Source organism: Chaetodon auriga, chromosome 16 (genome assembly GCF_051107435.1).
Source record: "Chaetodon auriga isolate fChaAug3 chromosome 16, fChaAug3.hap1, whole genome shotgun sequence".
Classification (NCBI taxonomy): domain Eukaryota; kingdom Metazoa; phylum Chordata; class Actinopteri; order Chaetodontiformes; family Chaetodontidae; genus Chaetodon; species Chaetodon auriga.
This window is the reverse complement of record NC_135089.1, coordinates 12,239,657-12,256,071: the sequence shown is the minus strand read 5'-3', so window position 1 is coordinate 12,256,071 and position 16,415 is coordinate 12,239,657. Positions and strand designations below refer to the sequence as shown.

Here is a 16,415-nt window from a genome sequence, read left to right as displayed (position 1 = left end):
CAGAGTTTAGTTTGAATAAATACAGAGTTCCAGCATTTCTGCAAATGCTGTGACAAATATCTTACAGAGTGGGCGCCCAAATCGGTGACTAATAAAATCCATCCAGTCTCTAACAAGGTGTTTAAACTGCATGAACACAACCCCATTTGTTTGATAAACCGTCCACTTTTCCTGTGTGAAGCATACGCGAGGACGCTGTGCTTCTCCTTCAACTTTACCCAGCATCCTCTCAGCCACGTGGAGTCTGCAGAAGGAACATATGGGTAACGTGACGGTACTGACCTTGGCAGCGAGGCTGTTGATCTTAGCTGCCTCGTTCTTATCTCATAATAACCATTCCTCTCACACTACTCTCAGACACACAGATGCTTATTTTTCATGCTCTCAGTTACTCTTTGATCCAGTTTGCTCCCTCAGTGTCAAAAGCTCAGACATCAAGCTAAAACTTGTTGTTGTTTTTTCAGACCATTCACTGAAGCATGCTCGGCCATGTTCCAACATCTGTCCCGTCAACTTGTAGCCTTGTCTGTCTTTTGTGCACAGTAAAGTAATAAACTAGAGTTTGGTGCTTGATCCAAAGCAGGATGGGCTTACTTTCAGCTAGCGGGAACAGGAAGTTCATTTTCAGAAATAGTGCGCTCTATAAATAGGGCCTGCATGGATTTATATCCACAAATAAATGGTTTTCATGTCCCCAGATCCCTCTCCTGATGAAAGTCACATGATCTGCTAATGTCAGTAGAGAGCAGGGCTTAATCACACCAGCAAGAGCGTGTGTATGCGTGTGCACATGCTCCGCAAGCTGGTTGGAGGGAGGGTGGGTTCATCTCCTGGGTAGGAAACGTTGGCTGGTGGTGATTTCGTTAGCAGCAGTGGAATGATCGAGATAATACACTTATCCACGGCCCCTCCGGGGGAATTCGAGCCACCGACATCTGATTAGATTCCACAAAGATAAAAGGATCATGACGAGTCACATGTCTACTTTATTACTGGGTGACTTTGGAAGTGTATCCCATGAATCAACATCAGATAATAAAGTGATGACTTTCTGTGTTTAATCTCCAGTCAAGAAGAACTGATTTGTTTATTGCTCTTGCATTTTTCATCTTGAGCGACTGAGGTGGAAATGAGGTGACTTTATTTTCACACAGGTGCTCAACTCAGCTCACATTTTGTTCTTCATTTTTCCGACTGAGGCACGACCGTTTGCCATTGCTGTTCATATTTTGTGATGACGGTCGGAGCATCGAGGAATATGAATTTATGAGAGACCTGAATTTCCCATGTGAACCAATTAAAAAATAACCAACGATGGCTTCTCTTATAACGGATTTTGTGTATAGCATAAAGGAATGATTCAGCATTTCGGGAGACAGGCTTACTGACTTTCTTTCTAAGAGTTAGATTAGAAGATCGGTACCTTTCTCATGTTTGTACTGTAAATTTTAAACTGGCAGCCAGCTAACTTAGCTTAGCTTAGCACAAAGACACAAAAAAACTAAAAAATGTAAAACATGCTGTAACAACCTTGCAGTTACCCTTTCCATTTCTGTTCCTCCTGCTCTTTAACTGTCACCTCCCTTCTCCTTGAAGGTGTGCAAATATGCTTTCCATACAAATATCATATCACTGAGGGCATCTATGTTTTCCTGAGCAGATGCAGATCAGAAAATAGTGGGGACATTAACTTAATTTTCTGGGTGGAAACGCAACAAACTTAACACAGTAAGTGCATTTTCCCCACAGATAGAGAAGTCCACACAGGCAAATCCAGAAGAGACCACAGCTCCCTCCTTCCCAGAACACAATATTCAAGGATCTTCAACGACCTCAAAACAGGCTCATTCGCCCCGTAAAGTTTCTGACAGGCAAAAAAAAAAGAGAGACAGACGAGGGGCATTTTACAGTCGACGTCTTTATTTGATGCAGTGGAACACAGATGTTTTGGAGAAAATAATAGAGCAGAGATGCACAATGAGAGATTTGGGGCTGCACAGCTTTACTGCTTGTTTCAAGAGACACAGCAGAGGGCTGAGTTAAATTTGCAGTCCACACAGGTGCTGGAAAGCATGATTTAAAGAGATTGTGGGCGAGATTTAAGCTCTCACCTTTGCAGGCAGAAAATTCTGTATTACAGCCTACCTTCCAGGTTCATTATTGTAGTTTCCTCTGTAGAAATCCTAGATATTGTTATAAATGTAAATGGTCTCTGTAGGAACACATTATATCTTCTTCTTCAGAGAGAAGAAAGCGTGGCAGTGAATCTATGGGGCTTTGTAATCTGAGCATGAATAAGTGTCAGATTTACAATTTTCTACTATGCTTGAAAATACTGTGGATTGCTTGACAGAATAAAGATGAATGAATATCTTCAGATACCATCCACAAGCTCTTTGATCTTCAGGGAGGTGGCATTGCAAACTGTCACACAGCAGCTGTTTCCTCTTCTGTGCTGATTAATTTGTTCGTCCCTCCCTCGTGTCACCTCTGTCTCCACTCTTTTTATTCTCATTCCCCCAAAACAACATTTAAGCTCCTCCACGCAGCCTGCTGAGCGTAAATAAGTAAAATGGTGGGAAAAGGTCAAGCGGAGATCTTTGACCTCCTGTCCTGAAGAAAAAAAATCTGTGCTGTCCATCCCCCTAAAATGAGCGAATGATACTGTACTGATGGCAATCAAATAACAATAAGAAACCATGAAATTCTAGAGAACATATTGTGATGAAAAATGAGAGTTCTTCTACTTCAAATTTAAAAATGGCTGCCAGACAGAAAGGGAGAGGGGAACAGAATGTAACATTTTTGATGCATAATTTCATAAAGGCAGAGATTCAGGCTGAAGGGGGTTTGTGGGTCTCAGTAATAGTCTGTGACATCCAAGAAAACAGCAGTTTTCAAATGCCTCGGAGAGCCTCGCCTTCTGCACGGGCTTGTCTTCCATCAGGCTTTAATTACTAAGCCAAAGGACTTCTCCAGACTCAATTCTGAAACTTGTTTTTCTCTCAGTCTTTACAGAGCTCCGTCTTTGGGGCTCCACGGGGACTCCATGTACGAGAGAGGGCGCTAGGAGCAGAATGGCACTCTTCTTCTACCTCCTTCCCCCATGCTCAACTCCTCCGGCCCCTTGCAGATCCATGCACGTATCCACTGGCAATCAAATGCACTCAGTGTGATTTGATTTTAATTATGGGCTTTTCACACACTTTGCCAGAACCCTGGGAGATGTTGAAAAAGCCACATGATCCAGAGCACCGAGAGAGGAACGTGTGCATGTGAACGAAAGCTTTAATAAGAATGAGCCATGTAATCATTCAGTGTCACTCTATCCACATGTAATGGATAAATAGACAAACACCGCTGAATTAGTAATTTGTTTTTAATGATGCTGTTATCATTGCATCCGCAGCAGCTGCTGAGATCATGTCTTCATGAACCCTCCAGGATTTCACTGGCTGGAAATCTCCCTTTCAAACACCACTGCAGCGGGAGAAAAACTCAATAACCGCAACAAATCTACTCTTCAGACCCAAAACACCAGCAAAGTGTTGCTCTCTGTCACACACCCACGTACGCTGACACACAAACGCACTCATTGTTTATCCTGTTGAATCATGCCGCTGTCAGAGAGACAGATGATATCTGTAACGCTCAAAGATGATGCTTTTCAGTCTAATTCCCTTCGCAGTTAGGTTTCATTAGTTCCATGCAACACCTTCTGAAAGATAATTTGTCTTATACACAATACTCAACAAACCTGAGGGAGAATGGCAGCAATTAAGGCAGGAGATATGACAGCAGCAATCAGTTTGTCATAAGCCTCTGTACAAAACTTTTGTCAGCTGTCACAAGCAGACACACATCCTCCTCTTCCTCGTCCTCCTCTGCATTAATAATTTGAAGGAGGCTGAAAAGGGCTGGGATTCAAACACACGCCTTTCCTTTAGTTCCTTGCCACCAGCAGCAGTTATCATGGAGGTAACATCTGTAAGAGCTGTCCAGTTGTGGCAAAGATGAAGATGAGAAAGTTTTCAGATGTGTAATATCATCGTCCTTTCTTGCACGTGAGCGTAGAAAAGATTTGACGAGGAACCACATATCATCACTCTATCTGCCGTCGTCTTTTGTTCTCCAGACTTCTGAAAAGAATCTACAATGCCTTTTACACAAACTAACGAATTTATAATTTATTCAATGCGAGTTGAAATCTTTTCTTTAATAATTCATTTGTGCTTAACATTTGAGAACACCGGGATGTGCAGTGAATGTTACAGTAGCAATGCGATGAAAATTAGGAGTACAGAGTGTGCTAGAAAACATCACACACACATATTTACATATTTCACAATGTTGCTTGTCTATCAGAGGCCTCAGATTTTTGTTCTATTAAAAAACAGGAGCCCCCCGGTGCGTCACCACCAACACACTGGCAGTAGCATCAACAGAAAGCACTAAGGAGAATGAAGAAGGCTCCCAGTGTCCTACATTGTAGCAGCTCCCATAATCCGCATGGGCAGATTTTTTCATTTCCACCTGGACGTCTGCCAGTCCAGAGGATTTCTCCACTGTGGACAACATTACATTGCCCAAATGAGAGGACGTATCCTTCCATGTGTATTATAGCTAGTCCTACAAATGATATGGCTAGACCAACAGGACAAACATCTACCTCTATGTTAACAGTGTGACCAGAAATCTCAAAATAGTGATCTCATCAGATTAAAGCATGGTTTCCTTATTAAGAGACATCCGTGAAGAATGGTGCATGACCTCTTCAAGGTTACTCTGACTTCATTACTAATGCAGTGCAATGATATCTTAATCAAACACGCTTCAACTGCTCAAACAGCTGCTTAGCTATTCTGTCACATTATTGAGTTGCCGCTTTAATTGCCACACCTCTGGAACTTGTTCTGTCTTTTATTGGGTGCAAAAGGACATTCAGCCACATGGCAGAAACTTAAATGGGCACTGCACGCGGAAGGTGACTTTAAAACAATGACAGCAAACATTTTTTCTTTCCCTCATTGTCTGTGCTGCTGGAATTGAATTGTCCACAAGCAAAAGCACATATGGTTCTCACAAAAGGCCATTCACCATATAAACAAAGCTTTTTTTTTTTTTTTTACATAATGTGCTGCTAATGGACAGAAATCATGAGCAGAAAAAGCAAGAAAAATACACTCAATACAGGAAAGACGTCTCTTGATTTTACATTGAAACATTGTTCAGAAAGACACTCAAAAGAGGAACAATCACAACATGTTGGCAGCGTATCCAACAAGTCCTTATAACATTGAGTGTGCACCCTCACTTTTATAACATTCTGCGCTGTCCAATAACCGACTGCATCTCCTCTGCTCTCTTTTCAACTGCATTGTTTCCTAATGTGGATAGAAGCTTCTTAATGGCTTTTGAACTAGTGTCTACTCGGTAAGGAAATTTCACACAGAGGAAAGAAAGAAACTTTTGTCTTTGATGCCTCTTTTACATTGTTTCCTTAAGAGGCTCCAGCACCAGGCTTGATATCGGTATTTCACTGTTTATGAAGAACAAACAGCACTGAAACAAATATCCACCACAACATTAAGGTCAAACACAAATTAAGCTGCAAAAAGCATCAAATGTATTCATTAAGCAGTGCCAAAATCCACTGATTCCCCACATTTTAAAAAATATATATCCATGGATCAAAACTATTCTTCTTGTTCAATCTGTTAGCGACATTCATAATGCCCACAGAGTGCTGCTCTCATTTGACATCCCTCCCTGCTCACTGCCACACTCATTCATAAACACACATAATTACTACCCAGATGAGGAATTAAGGATTGTCCTTGAAGGTCATAGCCCAGTCCCTGCCCCCACCGGGCAATCGGCGGGCATCCACTGCTCTGTCGATGCGCCAGTGCCGGGCATCTGTCCGACACTGCTATTAACCTGAGCAGAGCCAGCCCATCCATAAAGCTGTTTGGGATATGGCAGCTGCTCAAGGGGCAGAGAGGTATTAAGCATAGATTTACAAGAATGAAAATGTCCTCCCTGCCTCATAATCTCTTAACACGCAAGACAAGCCATACACGCATAAACACACACACACACACACACACACACACACACTCTTATGTAATGTTGTCAGCACGCCACATTGGCTTGTTTGGACGCACCACACGCACTCTGTGTATTGACAGGAAGCATGCACTGTCACTTCTGAACTGACATCCATTCACCGCTTGGGCTCATGCATAATATCTGGACGTTCTGCCGCGTTGTCTCAAAAATAATCAACAGCGAGGGTCGTTCTCGTCCACTTTGAACTCATGAGCATCCACCTCATTTCACTGCACTTCTGGTTCGCCGTCTCATTGCTCTTTAAACAGCAAGGAGGCTCACAGAATCTCGTATTCTAGCATGTAAGTCAGGAATAGTGTTCCACCGCACATCAAAGCCTGTTTGAGCTCACATTCACTACGAATACAGTGCAGCATTGTCAGTCTAAGGATTGCAACCAAAAAGAGCCGTTTTCAAAGAGGTGTCAAATGAAAGCTGATCTGCTGAAGAGAAAACACAGACTGACAGTAGGTCATATCATTACAGTAGACTGATGCAATAGCATATCTTCTTCAGATGAGCACACTAATTTGAAGTCTCCTGTAATGTCCTCAGGGTTCAAATTGAATGAACACATCAACATGTGAGTCCATTAAACATTGAGTCTTTGAGCAGTCGGAACATATAAATATGTAAAGATGTTGCACTATACCCTTTACTTTGGGGTTTGACTGAAGCAACAAACAGTCAGAATACTCAGCTTCTCCATCCCCGTGGCGATACTGGGCTTCCTTGCGTCAGATCCTTTAGGAATCAAAAGCACGATCTTCACAGATCTCCAGAGCAGCTTTACTTGCACCGCCAAACACTTCTACATTTGCATCAATCCAAGGAACCACGTTGCCCGGCATGTAAGCTGAGCAGTTGGCCAGACCCATGATGTCCACGGGTCGCAGTACTCGGTCCCACATGTTGAACTGGCTCAGCTCGCCCACAAAGGCCTGGGTGGCATCGAAACGCCCTCCGACTATGTCCTTCATAGAGAAACAGAAAAGCAAAGTTCCTGAGTTAGCTTATGAAGGAAATGTAAACAGACCTTAATTAAAATGAATCAATTCTGCTTGATATTCATCAAACTTCCGAATGAGTGTACTGCCACTTTAAATATCTAAGTGATGTGCAGTCTCCAATATTGTGCAACAGGGAGCAATCTCACCTTGTGTGAATGACTGAAACATAGAACCACGCAGCCCCTCTTAGGCTGCAAACTAATGCAGCATGAGTTAATGGCTCTCTAAGGACATTATTCATACGTCACTGTCCATTTCTTATGTATATGCATGATGCTGTCATGGAGCTAACCGCTAGAATAACCCGCTAAGGAGACTCCCAAGGGCACAAAGGTGCAGTTGAGAGGTAGATGAATGAGGTAAGATTGAAACGACCACAATAGCGTGAGAAGAGCCTCTCCGCCTCCTCTCCCCCTGCTCCCTGCTTTGTGCCTCCGGCACTGAGCTCAGGGGAGAATACACACCGGGAGGGAAAACACACACACTCATGCATGCACACACACCTGTTCTTTATCGACTAAGCTTCTCTATTGCGCTCACCTGCTCCTGGCCCAGGATGATCACCCCTCCAGGTTTAATTGGGTGCCACGGGGCCAGGTTGTCCCCGGTGCCCAGCCGTTCACCATCCTGGTAAGCCTCCCAGAAACCGTCTCTGGTCGTCCACGTGATGCAGATGTGGTGCCAGCGGCCGTCACTCACTGACAGAGGGAGCTGGGCCACCTGGTCAGGAGTTCAGGGCAAAGGGTGAGTAACATGAGGACAGTGAGCAAAGAGCAAGGAGCAGGGAAGGGGTTGGGGGGGGGGGGGGGTATAATGGGGCAAGATAAGTCAAGAGAGGTTTGAGTTTAATTGCGGCACGTTAGAAACAAGGACAGCAATTAGAAGGGTTAGGGCTTCAAAGAGACAGCCCTCTGCAGAGCATTCTCCAGATGAGCCAATGCGACATATAAAATTTAGATTACCCAGGTGACATCAAGGGATAGAACATCCTTCAAAGCAGTCGGGTAGCTAACAGCAAAACAACGTCCTCTTATGCTTTTGCGCTTTGTTCACAGATCAAAGAAAAACAACTGGTTATTTTACCAACCCATGACATCATAGTCCTCTGAGGCTACGGCGCAACACATGAGATTGTGAGCGTGTAACTCATTAGCCTTTTTCTTATGAGCCTACACAATTACTTCACTCTCACTCATGTTGTTGCAGATGCATATAAAACTTAAAAGATGGGAAGAGACGCTGAAAGTAAAATTCAAGTCACTCGCAATTACAGAGGCAATTGACCTGGTTAAGAATGCCAGGTGGCATCTGAAATGCCACTGGGAACACCGGAACACTGGCAGCATTATTATAAAGTCTCTCCGAGTGGGAGTAATCTGAGCCTCGCTCACTGTTTGGGATCTCAAAATGAAAAATAAATTCTTTTCAAATAGCGCTTAATGTATGACAGCCATAATGATTTGTACACAAAGAGCTTAATATTAAAAGACCATATCCACAGGGCATACACTTCTATGAATAAATGACTCACTCATCTTCATTTAAATGACTACAAATGAGCTCAGTCTCAAAACATAAAGTGTTACAATTATTTTATATAATTATTATAGTAGAATTATAATTTTCCTATAGGCCTTTTTCACATCAGACTTTCTGCAAAGCAGAGCTTTGACTTCATTTTGTGTTTTACTGAATCAACATGTGTAATGCCAGGGCCGTGGAGCTGGTGCCTAAAATTAATGCAGGTGTTAGTAGTTCATCTTTGCTTCTCCTGCTGTAAAATGTCAACATGTCTGCTGTGACAAAGGTCATTGATTATTTAACTTATGGTCCAAAGGACATTTTGTTCTTCAGCTCCAAACGGCTGCAGAAGGTTCTGCAAATAAGTATTAAAATGGTTTTAAAAGGTCATAGAAAAAGATAAGATGTAAGCAAAGTATCTGTTTCCAGCCAAGTCTGATAAAACAAAATGAGCTCACGTGCATGATGTCAAAGAAAAACATCTGAATTTTAAATGGCATTGGGGAAAATTCTGGAATCCAGATTAATCTGCAGAGAATTGCTTGAAGTTTTTCAAAAAATTTGAAAAATGGTCTTCCAGATAACGTCAGATTTACCAGATTACCCATGCACACTTGCCAAAGGAACTCAGTTTTAATGTTGTACAAGACCACTACAGATTAAACTCCTGGCAGCCACACTTGGAATTTTTTTTTTTTTTTCCAATGGCGTAAGCCTGTTTTACTTGATTTGAATGTTGGAGGAAAAAATCTGTGAGAAAAATCTGAGATATCTGTGATTTCCCTGAACAAAAACACTGACTAACCCAATGAAGATGTTAGTGTAAAACAATAAAGATCCTGTCTCTGCAGAGCCACCCACAAATACAAAATACAGGCAACGCTGCACTTTTTAATACTGTCAAGGCAGCTTTCTACTTCCCTCTCCTTATGCAGCTAAATCATCAGCATAAACAATGTGCCCCACTGGACCCTGTTATCACTGTAAACAAGTTCAACACATGGATGTGCTGCTGCACATACGCTAATCGTATTCACAAGTCTTGCCTCTTTTCTCTCCTCCAGCTCGCTCTCTCTTTCTTGGTTGCTTTCCCTCTCTGTTCCTAGTGCGTTATGACTTCCTTTTCCTGGCACCTTCTGATCTTTCACTCTTTCCCCTCCTCTCAGCACTCAGTCACCTCCAACACTCTGCAGCTTTTCTATTTCCTACCCCTTTCCCTCTTTTTTTCCCACTCATACTCTCATCCCTTTCTCCCACCATCTTTCTCTCATCTGTCTGACTTGAACACATGTATAATGCATGGTGAAGGGAAAGCTGTGAGGAGACCTGCCTGTGCCAATAACGCCCCAATGTAAACAAGACAGTGGGGGAAAAAAATCATCTCCAGTGCAGCAACACTTTACCGAAATCCAACATTTCGCTGCCGCAGATGCAGTCATGCCATCACGAAAGAGAAAATTACAATTCTTTTTCTTTGGAGACTGAATGACTTGAAATGTTCGTGTATGTTTCTGCCACTTTGCTTGCTGCTGTGTTAATTAAAATCCTCTCAGTTGACTGAAAGCTCACAGTATGTGATGGAGTGCCCACAGAAAGCAAAGAAGACCAGGCCTTCAAATGAGCACACATGGCAGCGTAAGTTCTCTAATGAATTACTGTTATTCTTGGGTGTGTGGAATGTGGGTCAATGATATTAAATGTTTATAAGGTGCAAAATTAAATATTCAGAGCCCATGGTCAGTGAATCTCCTCTATCATTATTGTGCTCACATGTGCATACAGTCGCTATGTGCTTGCCTCACACTGCAGCGCACACCAATGTGAACATATTCATGCATTCTTTACATTTAACGGGCGTCATCACAGAGCTACGCTCACTGCCAACATTACAGCCGACAGTGTTGCCAGGCGGCAAATAATAAATGACTTCTGACTCAAGCACATCTTCCCATGTAAGAAAATAATCAGGGTAAGAGTGAGAGAATCAGAGTTGCTCTTCTCTCTAACAACAAGTAATTAAAGACACAGAGGCACTTGCTTCTCATTATGGACCTACCTTATCATTAACGAGCAGCTCGATTGGGTTGTTCCCCCATTCAATGAGGACTATCTCATTGGCCTGGCCTGGCACGCCATAAGAGAACGGGGTTCCTATTCCGGGACTGGCGCTGGACTTAAGCCACATGCACACAGTGAAGGCGTACATTTCTGGGAGGCTTTTCTTGATGCGTCCGTACAGGTAGTTGGTACGAAGAGGGAGGGACACCTTGAAATCCTCGGGAGACTTGAAGGCGTTATTACCTGTTGATGGATAATGAGCGCATATGGTTACATGTTTCGGGTTTTAATGTGTTATGACTTGATCCAATCGGGAAAGTCTCCTGTGTGGTCTTCTGATGATGATGCTGAAGACTTTAGCAGGAGATGCCTGAGGATGGTGACAAAAAAAAAAAAATGGAAGGACAATTCCATCTGAGGTGAGGAAGAGGAAGACGAGGCTGAAGGTAAGGATCAGTTGTTGAAGAACAGGAAGAAGAAGCTGCTAGCAAAGTAAACATAGAACAAAGTAATAATGGATGACTGGTGGTCATGGTTGGCCAGCTGCTTCTTACATCACATCAATGAGAAAACTGGTGATTTTTAGCTGTGGGCTAGTAGATGTAAGTCATTCTGACAACCAGTTTGTCATCTGAGGGAAGAAAAACCAATGTTCCATTTGAAGTCCCACAACACAACAAGGCGACAGACATGCGAGCAGCTCTGTGAGGTTGTGCGAAATGCTAACATCTGCACGCCAACATGCTCACAAGAATAATGCTAGCATGTTGATATTAGGTATAATGTTCGCCATGTTCATCATTCCACTGTTAAGATATTTTAGTCTGGACCAAAGTAGTGGACAGACCGACAGACTGATGGGCATATTATTTTCAGGCTTCCCTGTTGCGTGCGTTAGGTCACATGCAAAATGCATCAAAGCTTATAAATTATGTGGCTGTTGGTCAGTTAAAGAGGGATAACAACAGTTTGAATATTTTAAAGACTCTGAATAAAGAAATGAACCAAAAATGGAGTAAACACGGGTGCTAGATCATGCATGATGAAGACAGGAAGAGAGAGGGAGGGTTGCTGAAAATTTAAAGACAAAATGAAAATAAAACAGGAGAAAGTGAAAATCACACACACACACACACACACACACACACACACACACACACACACACACACACACACACTACTTTGCAAAGAATTTGTACGAAGGAAATGTGTTGCATATTTTAATGGGATTGAACCACTGTTTTATCTTTGTCGAGCAGAGTATTTGAGGCTTAGCTACTGTTCAAACTACCATTTTTCTGGCTGTATTGTGCAGCTCTAACACTGAATGAAAGGTTCACAATGTGGGCTCACGCTGGCAGCAGGGTTTGCACATGTGGAACCAGCAAAAGCACTCTGACCCACAACTCAACACAAAAGAAGAGAAAGGAATAGGATATAAAAATGTCCTCTGCAGCTACTTTGGAGCTCCTCATACTATTCCTCTATAAGCTCAGGCTCAAACTTCTAAGGATCAGGGGGCGCTGGACTCTACTCCAGTAAGCCCAGATCACGGAGACAACAAGAACATGTTACAAATTAATTGTGGGGCTATCATGGATGGAGAAAGCCTCTCATTTCCATCTGACAAGACAACACCACAGACTCCAGCCTCAGTAGTCACTGTTAAATTGAATCAACACCTCTCTGACACAGTCTTGACGTAAATTGAACTTAATGAGGCTCACAAAGGTAGCATTTATTGTGGGGCTGCTGTATTGACTCATTATATTGTAGAGGTAGGTGTGCCTGTTGTGCCCAACTGCTTTAAATCTATGCAATTAACTTTGGTTAAACCTTGTATCCTTAAACGGCCACTGATTGAATCGACTGTGCCTCAGGGGACATGGACCGACAGGAAATGTCCAGAGAGTGGTGAGATGATGCTCTAAAATAATTTTCCGTTGGGTAGAGATATTTTGTGTTATTTTGACATCTACCATCAAAGTGATGCCCTGGAGTGTGGACATCCCTCCAATATTTCTTAAACTAATTAAGCATTCAGTGTTGCTTTCCAAGCCTTATTTCCAAGACCAGGAGCTGCTCCGAGAATAGCTCTGAGAGAAACAAAAGACTATGTTGTGAGGTTTTTTCCTTGCATCATCAAAAATTTGCATAGGGATTGACTAATTAGTGTAAAATCTGCCAGACAATAGAAAGCCCCCCCAAAAAATGTCTGGCATTAAACATGGCCAACGTTTCACAGCACCCATTGTATCACTTACTTTTCTCAAGCTCGGTGATCCTCTCCAGGAGGGAATTGAGAGTGCTCTCTGTGCGTTGGCGGTGGGCCGCTGTTTCATTGTAGAGCTGGCTCTTCTCCTCCTCCAACTCGGCCACCTTCCGGAGGAGCTGGGTCTCCAGTGCACCCAGGCGCTGCCGCAGCAGCTCCCGCAGCTCCGGTGGCAAGGGAGTCAGTGCTGAGACACCTCCAGCTGACACATTTGTGCTGGGGAGACGCAAACTTTGCTGCTGGGAGGCAGAGTGGGAAAGATTGCATGGAACAGCAGAAAGGCGTATAGATAGATAGATAGATAGATAGATAGATAGATAGATAGATAGAGGGGTGACACATACGAACAATGACACAGACATTTAATCCAGTTAATCCTGTGTGCTCAAACAAGCATTCAGTCTCCATAAAGACCTAGATTTGCAGTGGATGACTGATATTATCTACCTTTCAGGTCTGATATCCTTTTAGCACCATTGTTTTTGATACAGCATTATCAAAATGAAGACAGTGTGTCCCTGTGGTGGACTTTGGTGACCTGCCAAACACCCATGGCTAGGTCGGGTATTAAAGGTAGGCGCCACACGTGACGTCACCCAGAGGTCACACCAGGCTTGACGGCAGATGGTTTTTGAAAAAGGGGGACAACAACTGCCCAGGCCCACGCTTCTAGGTGGTGCTTTCACTGTGCAGCCCTCAGATGTTCATTTCTGCCCTGCTGTCTGGGACTCAGCCACTTTGTAGCACATTCACAGAGTTTGATGAATCTTTTTCTGACAAATTGGACCCACATAAATAGCTCAAATGAGAGATTCCCTAATCTTGCACCAAAGGCTGAAGCAAGCAATTGCAAGGTCCTGAATGCAACTGTTGAGATATGCAGAGGGCTTTGATTAGTGAGCGAAGTCCTGCTCTAGGGAGTCATATGGTATCAGCAAGACCAGTCTTTCAATAATCATTATGTTAAGCAGATGCAGATCAATAGATATGTGATTAAAATGCAATATAATATGAATCCACACAGCAGCAGTATATCCTTGATTTGATCAGGGTATTAAAGCAATCAAGGAGAGAGGGTGAGGGGGGAGGGGAACAGAGAGATGGATGGATCGGCAATGCAGCATACTGTATATAGAAATAACCTTGAATTAAAATACACAGCAATGTGATTGTTTGTGCCATCGGGGTTGTCAGGTGGTGAAAAATGTACTCTGATGATATGATATGACATAAGAGATAAAGCCACGGCTCATACCAGCTTTCTGCTGTATAGTATGTACAGCACTCCACCATAGCTGACCTCAATATGAGTAGTGATCTCTGAGCCAAAAGTGAGGTCTGCTGGGACTGAACAAAGGGCTGGTCCAGATGCAAAAGCTCTCAGGTCAACAGGAAAATGAACGACTGAGCCAGCAAACGCTTTGATTCATAAAATTTCACTGCTCTGGTGCAGGTGCAGTCTTCTGGAATTAATCTCATCAGCTGCTATGAATAATTAGTCACATGACTGCAAATAAAGCATTATGTGGAACACACACACACACACACACACACACACACACACACACACAGACACACACACAGACACACACACACACACACACGCGGTACTCATCAATTATTCAAGGATGCATTTCATATCCCTGCACCACATGCATGGTTACACCTTTGACAAGAGTTTTTGTTGCTCATATCTTATTGATGGCTGCTCTGCTGCGGGTTTCACCATCACAGTTATCCTTTAATGATTAAAAACGTATTGATGTGACATGCCTATTACGTGACCCTTTGATCTCGCGATTCTACTGAGAGGTCTCCAGCGCAGAGCATTAGACGTGTGTGCTATGCTCCATAGTATTACTGGCAAAACGCTGAAAGGCATGGCTAAGGCGCGTGTGGCTCTGATGACATTGATATAAGTGATTAATAACGTTGGTTTGGGGGTAGAATAAAAGAAAAGTGAATTTCTGGCACGTTTACGCAGCAGCTGCATGTTTGTGCCACCTTACCTCCAAGTTCTCCAGCCGACCCTTGAGACTCTGCATAGTCTTGCCCAGTTGGTCTATGGTCTCGCTTGGGTCCCGGGGCAGGTCTCCCATGGTGTTCTTGCCGTAGTCCTTCCGTCTGGAGCCCTGACCCCGGGGCTTGCCCTGCGACGACTCGTCCGCTGCCGCCTCGCAGCGCGCCAGCTTGGAGTTGAGCTCCTTGATGGTCCCTTGCTGGCTCACGATGGTCTCCTTCTGCTGCAGGATGGTCTCCCGGAGCTGGATGATCGTGTTCCGCAGCTCGTCCTCCACGGGGCTGCTGCTCTGAACACGGTTTCCCGTAGGACCGTACCCGCAGCCCGGCTCTGCGCCCGGGGGAATGGCGTTACAAACGAAGCGGCTACCTGTAGCATCCTGGCTTCGCACCGTGCGTCCACTGACCAGGTACAAAAGTCCAACTACGAAGATCAGCATCCCGACTAGACACACAATCCACGTATTAAATTACTACCAGAACGTTTGAAGACTCCCGTAAAATAATCAAATAAACTTATTTCACCAACAACTCAATAATTCAAGTGGTTGCGGACATTTTCTCGACATCCAAAGTGTAAGAAAAAAAACAAAAGATCAAACTTATAGTGTAACCATGAGAAAAAGCAACCCAGAATCCGCAGTGAAAAATAATAAATCATACATCCACCAACCACATGGTCGGTCCTGTTTGAAAAAAAAAAATACACCAATATATCTAAATTCTTACTTTCAGCGGGTGATAACTCGGTAGATTAAAATCAGAATTTGATAGCTCCTTTACTGGGGACAAAAAAGTTGCTCTGATTTGTTATCTTCAGTTAAATATATAAAAATCCACAGAAGGATGCAGAGAAGTCAGGTTTGTCTGTCTTGCCTCTCCGGTTGGTTGGATTGTCAGTGAGTGGTGCTGAAAAGACAGCGACGCTGCTCAGCCAGATTATTATGGGGAGGTGCGCACTGGCGCTTCCGCTCATCATCTGTGCGCTCCGGTTATACAGCTTCAGCCCACGTCATCAGTGAGTCTCAGCAGATCCAAGTCATGCTATGGGTGCGTCTTATTGACTTTCTGTGACCCGTTCAAATGCGCTGCTGCTAAAAGATGTGAAACAAAAACACATTAAGAGTTAGTGCTCCAGTTTGAATGCACAGTGGTCGCCTCTTATGGACTCTGTAACCTTTGTTTAGCTACTGTAAATGATGCCCCCACGAATACAAGCGCCATACCATCCATCATTTAACAGTTTGACACTCGGAGTAATGACTGATCACTTAACAGCTTTCTGGATCCCACAGTGGGAAACTGCTGCACTCCTTATGCCCCACAGAATGTGAACTTGTTTGAACTAAGATGCCTTTTCTCTTTCTTCCAACAGGGCACACGTGGCCTAAGGTCAAACCATAAGGATTAGTAAATCCAATTCA

The 16,415-nt window shown here is 43.5% G+C and overlaps 1 protein-coding gene across 2 annotated transcripts; it reads right to left on the bottom strand.

The window, feature by feature from the left end:
- Window positions 1–5,127: 5,127 nt before the first annotated feature.
- On the bottom strand, window positions 5,128–15,987 carry nptx2a (neuronal pentraxin 2a). Of its 2 annotated transcripts, none has more exons than XM_076753253.1 (5): window positions 14,982–15,987; window positions 12,965–13,211; window positions 10,699–10,943; window positions 7,662–7,841; window positions 5,128–7,085 (listed from the first exon to the last, which is right to left on the bottom strand). In XM_076753253.1, the coding sequence occupies exons 1-5, from the start codon at window positions 15,429–15,431 to the stop codon at window positions 6,858–6,860; spliced, it is 1,350 nt and encodes a 449-aa protein (XP_076609368.1). In that variant the 5' UTR covers window positions 15,432–15,987; the 3' UTR covers window positions 5,128–6,857. The 2 variants fall into 2 exon arrangements, with proteins under 2 accessions (XP_076609368.1, XP_076609369.1); XM_076753254.1 differs by having other exon boundaries at window positions 12,965–13,208; window positions 14,982–15,574.
- Between the last annotated feature and the right edge of the window lie 428 nt (window positions 15,988–16,415).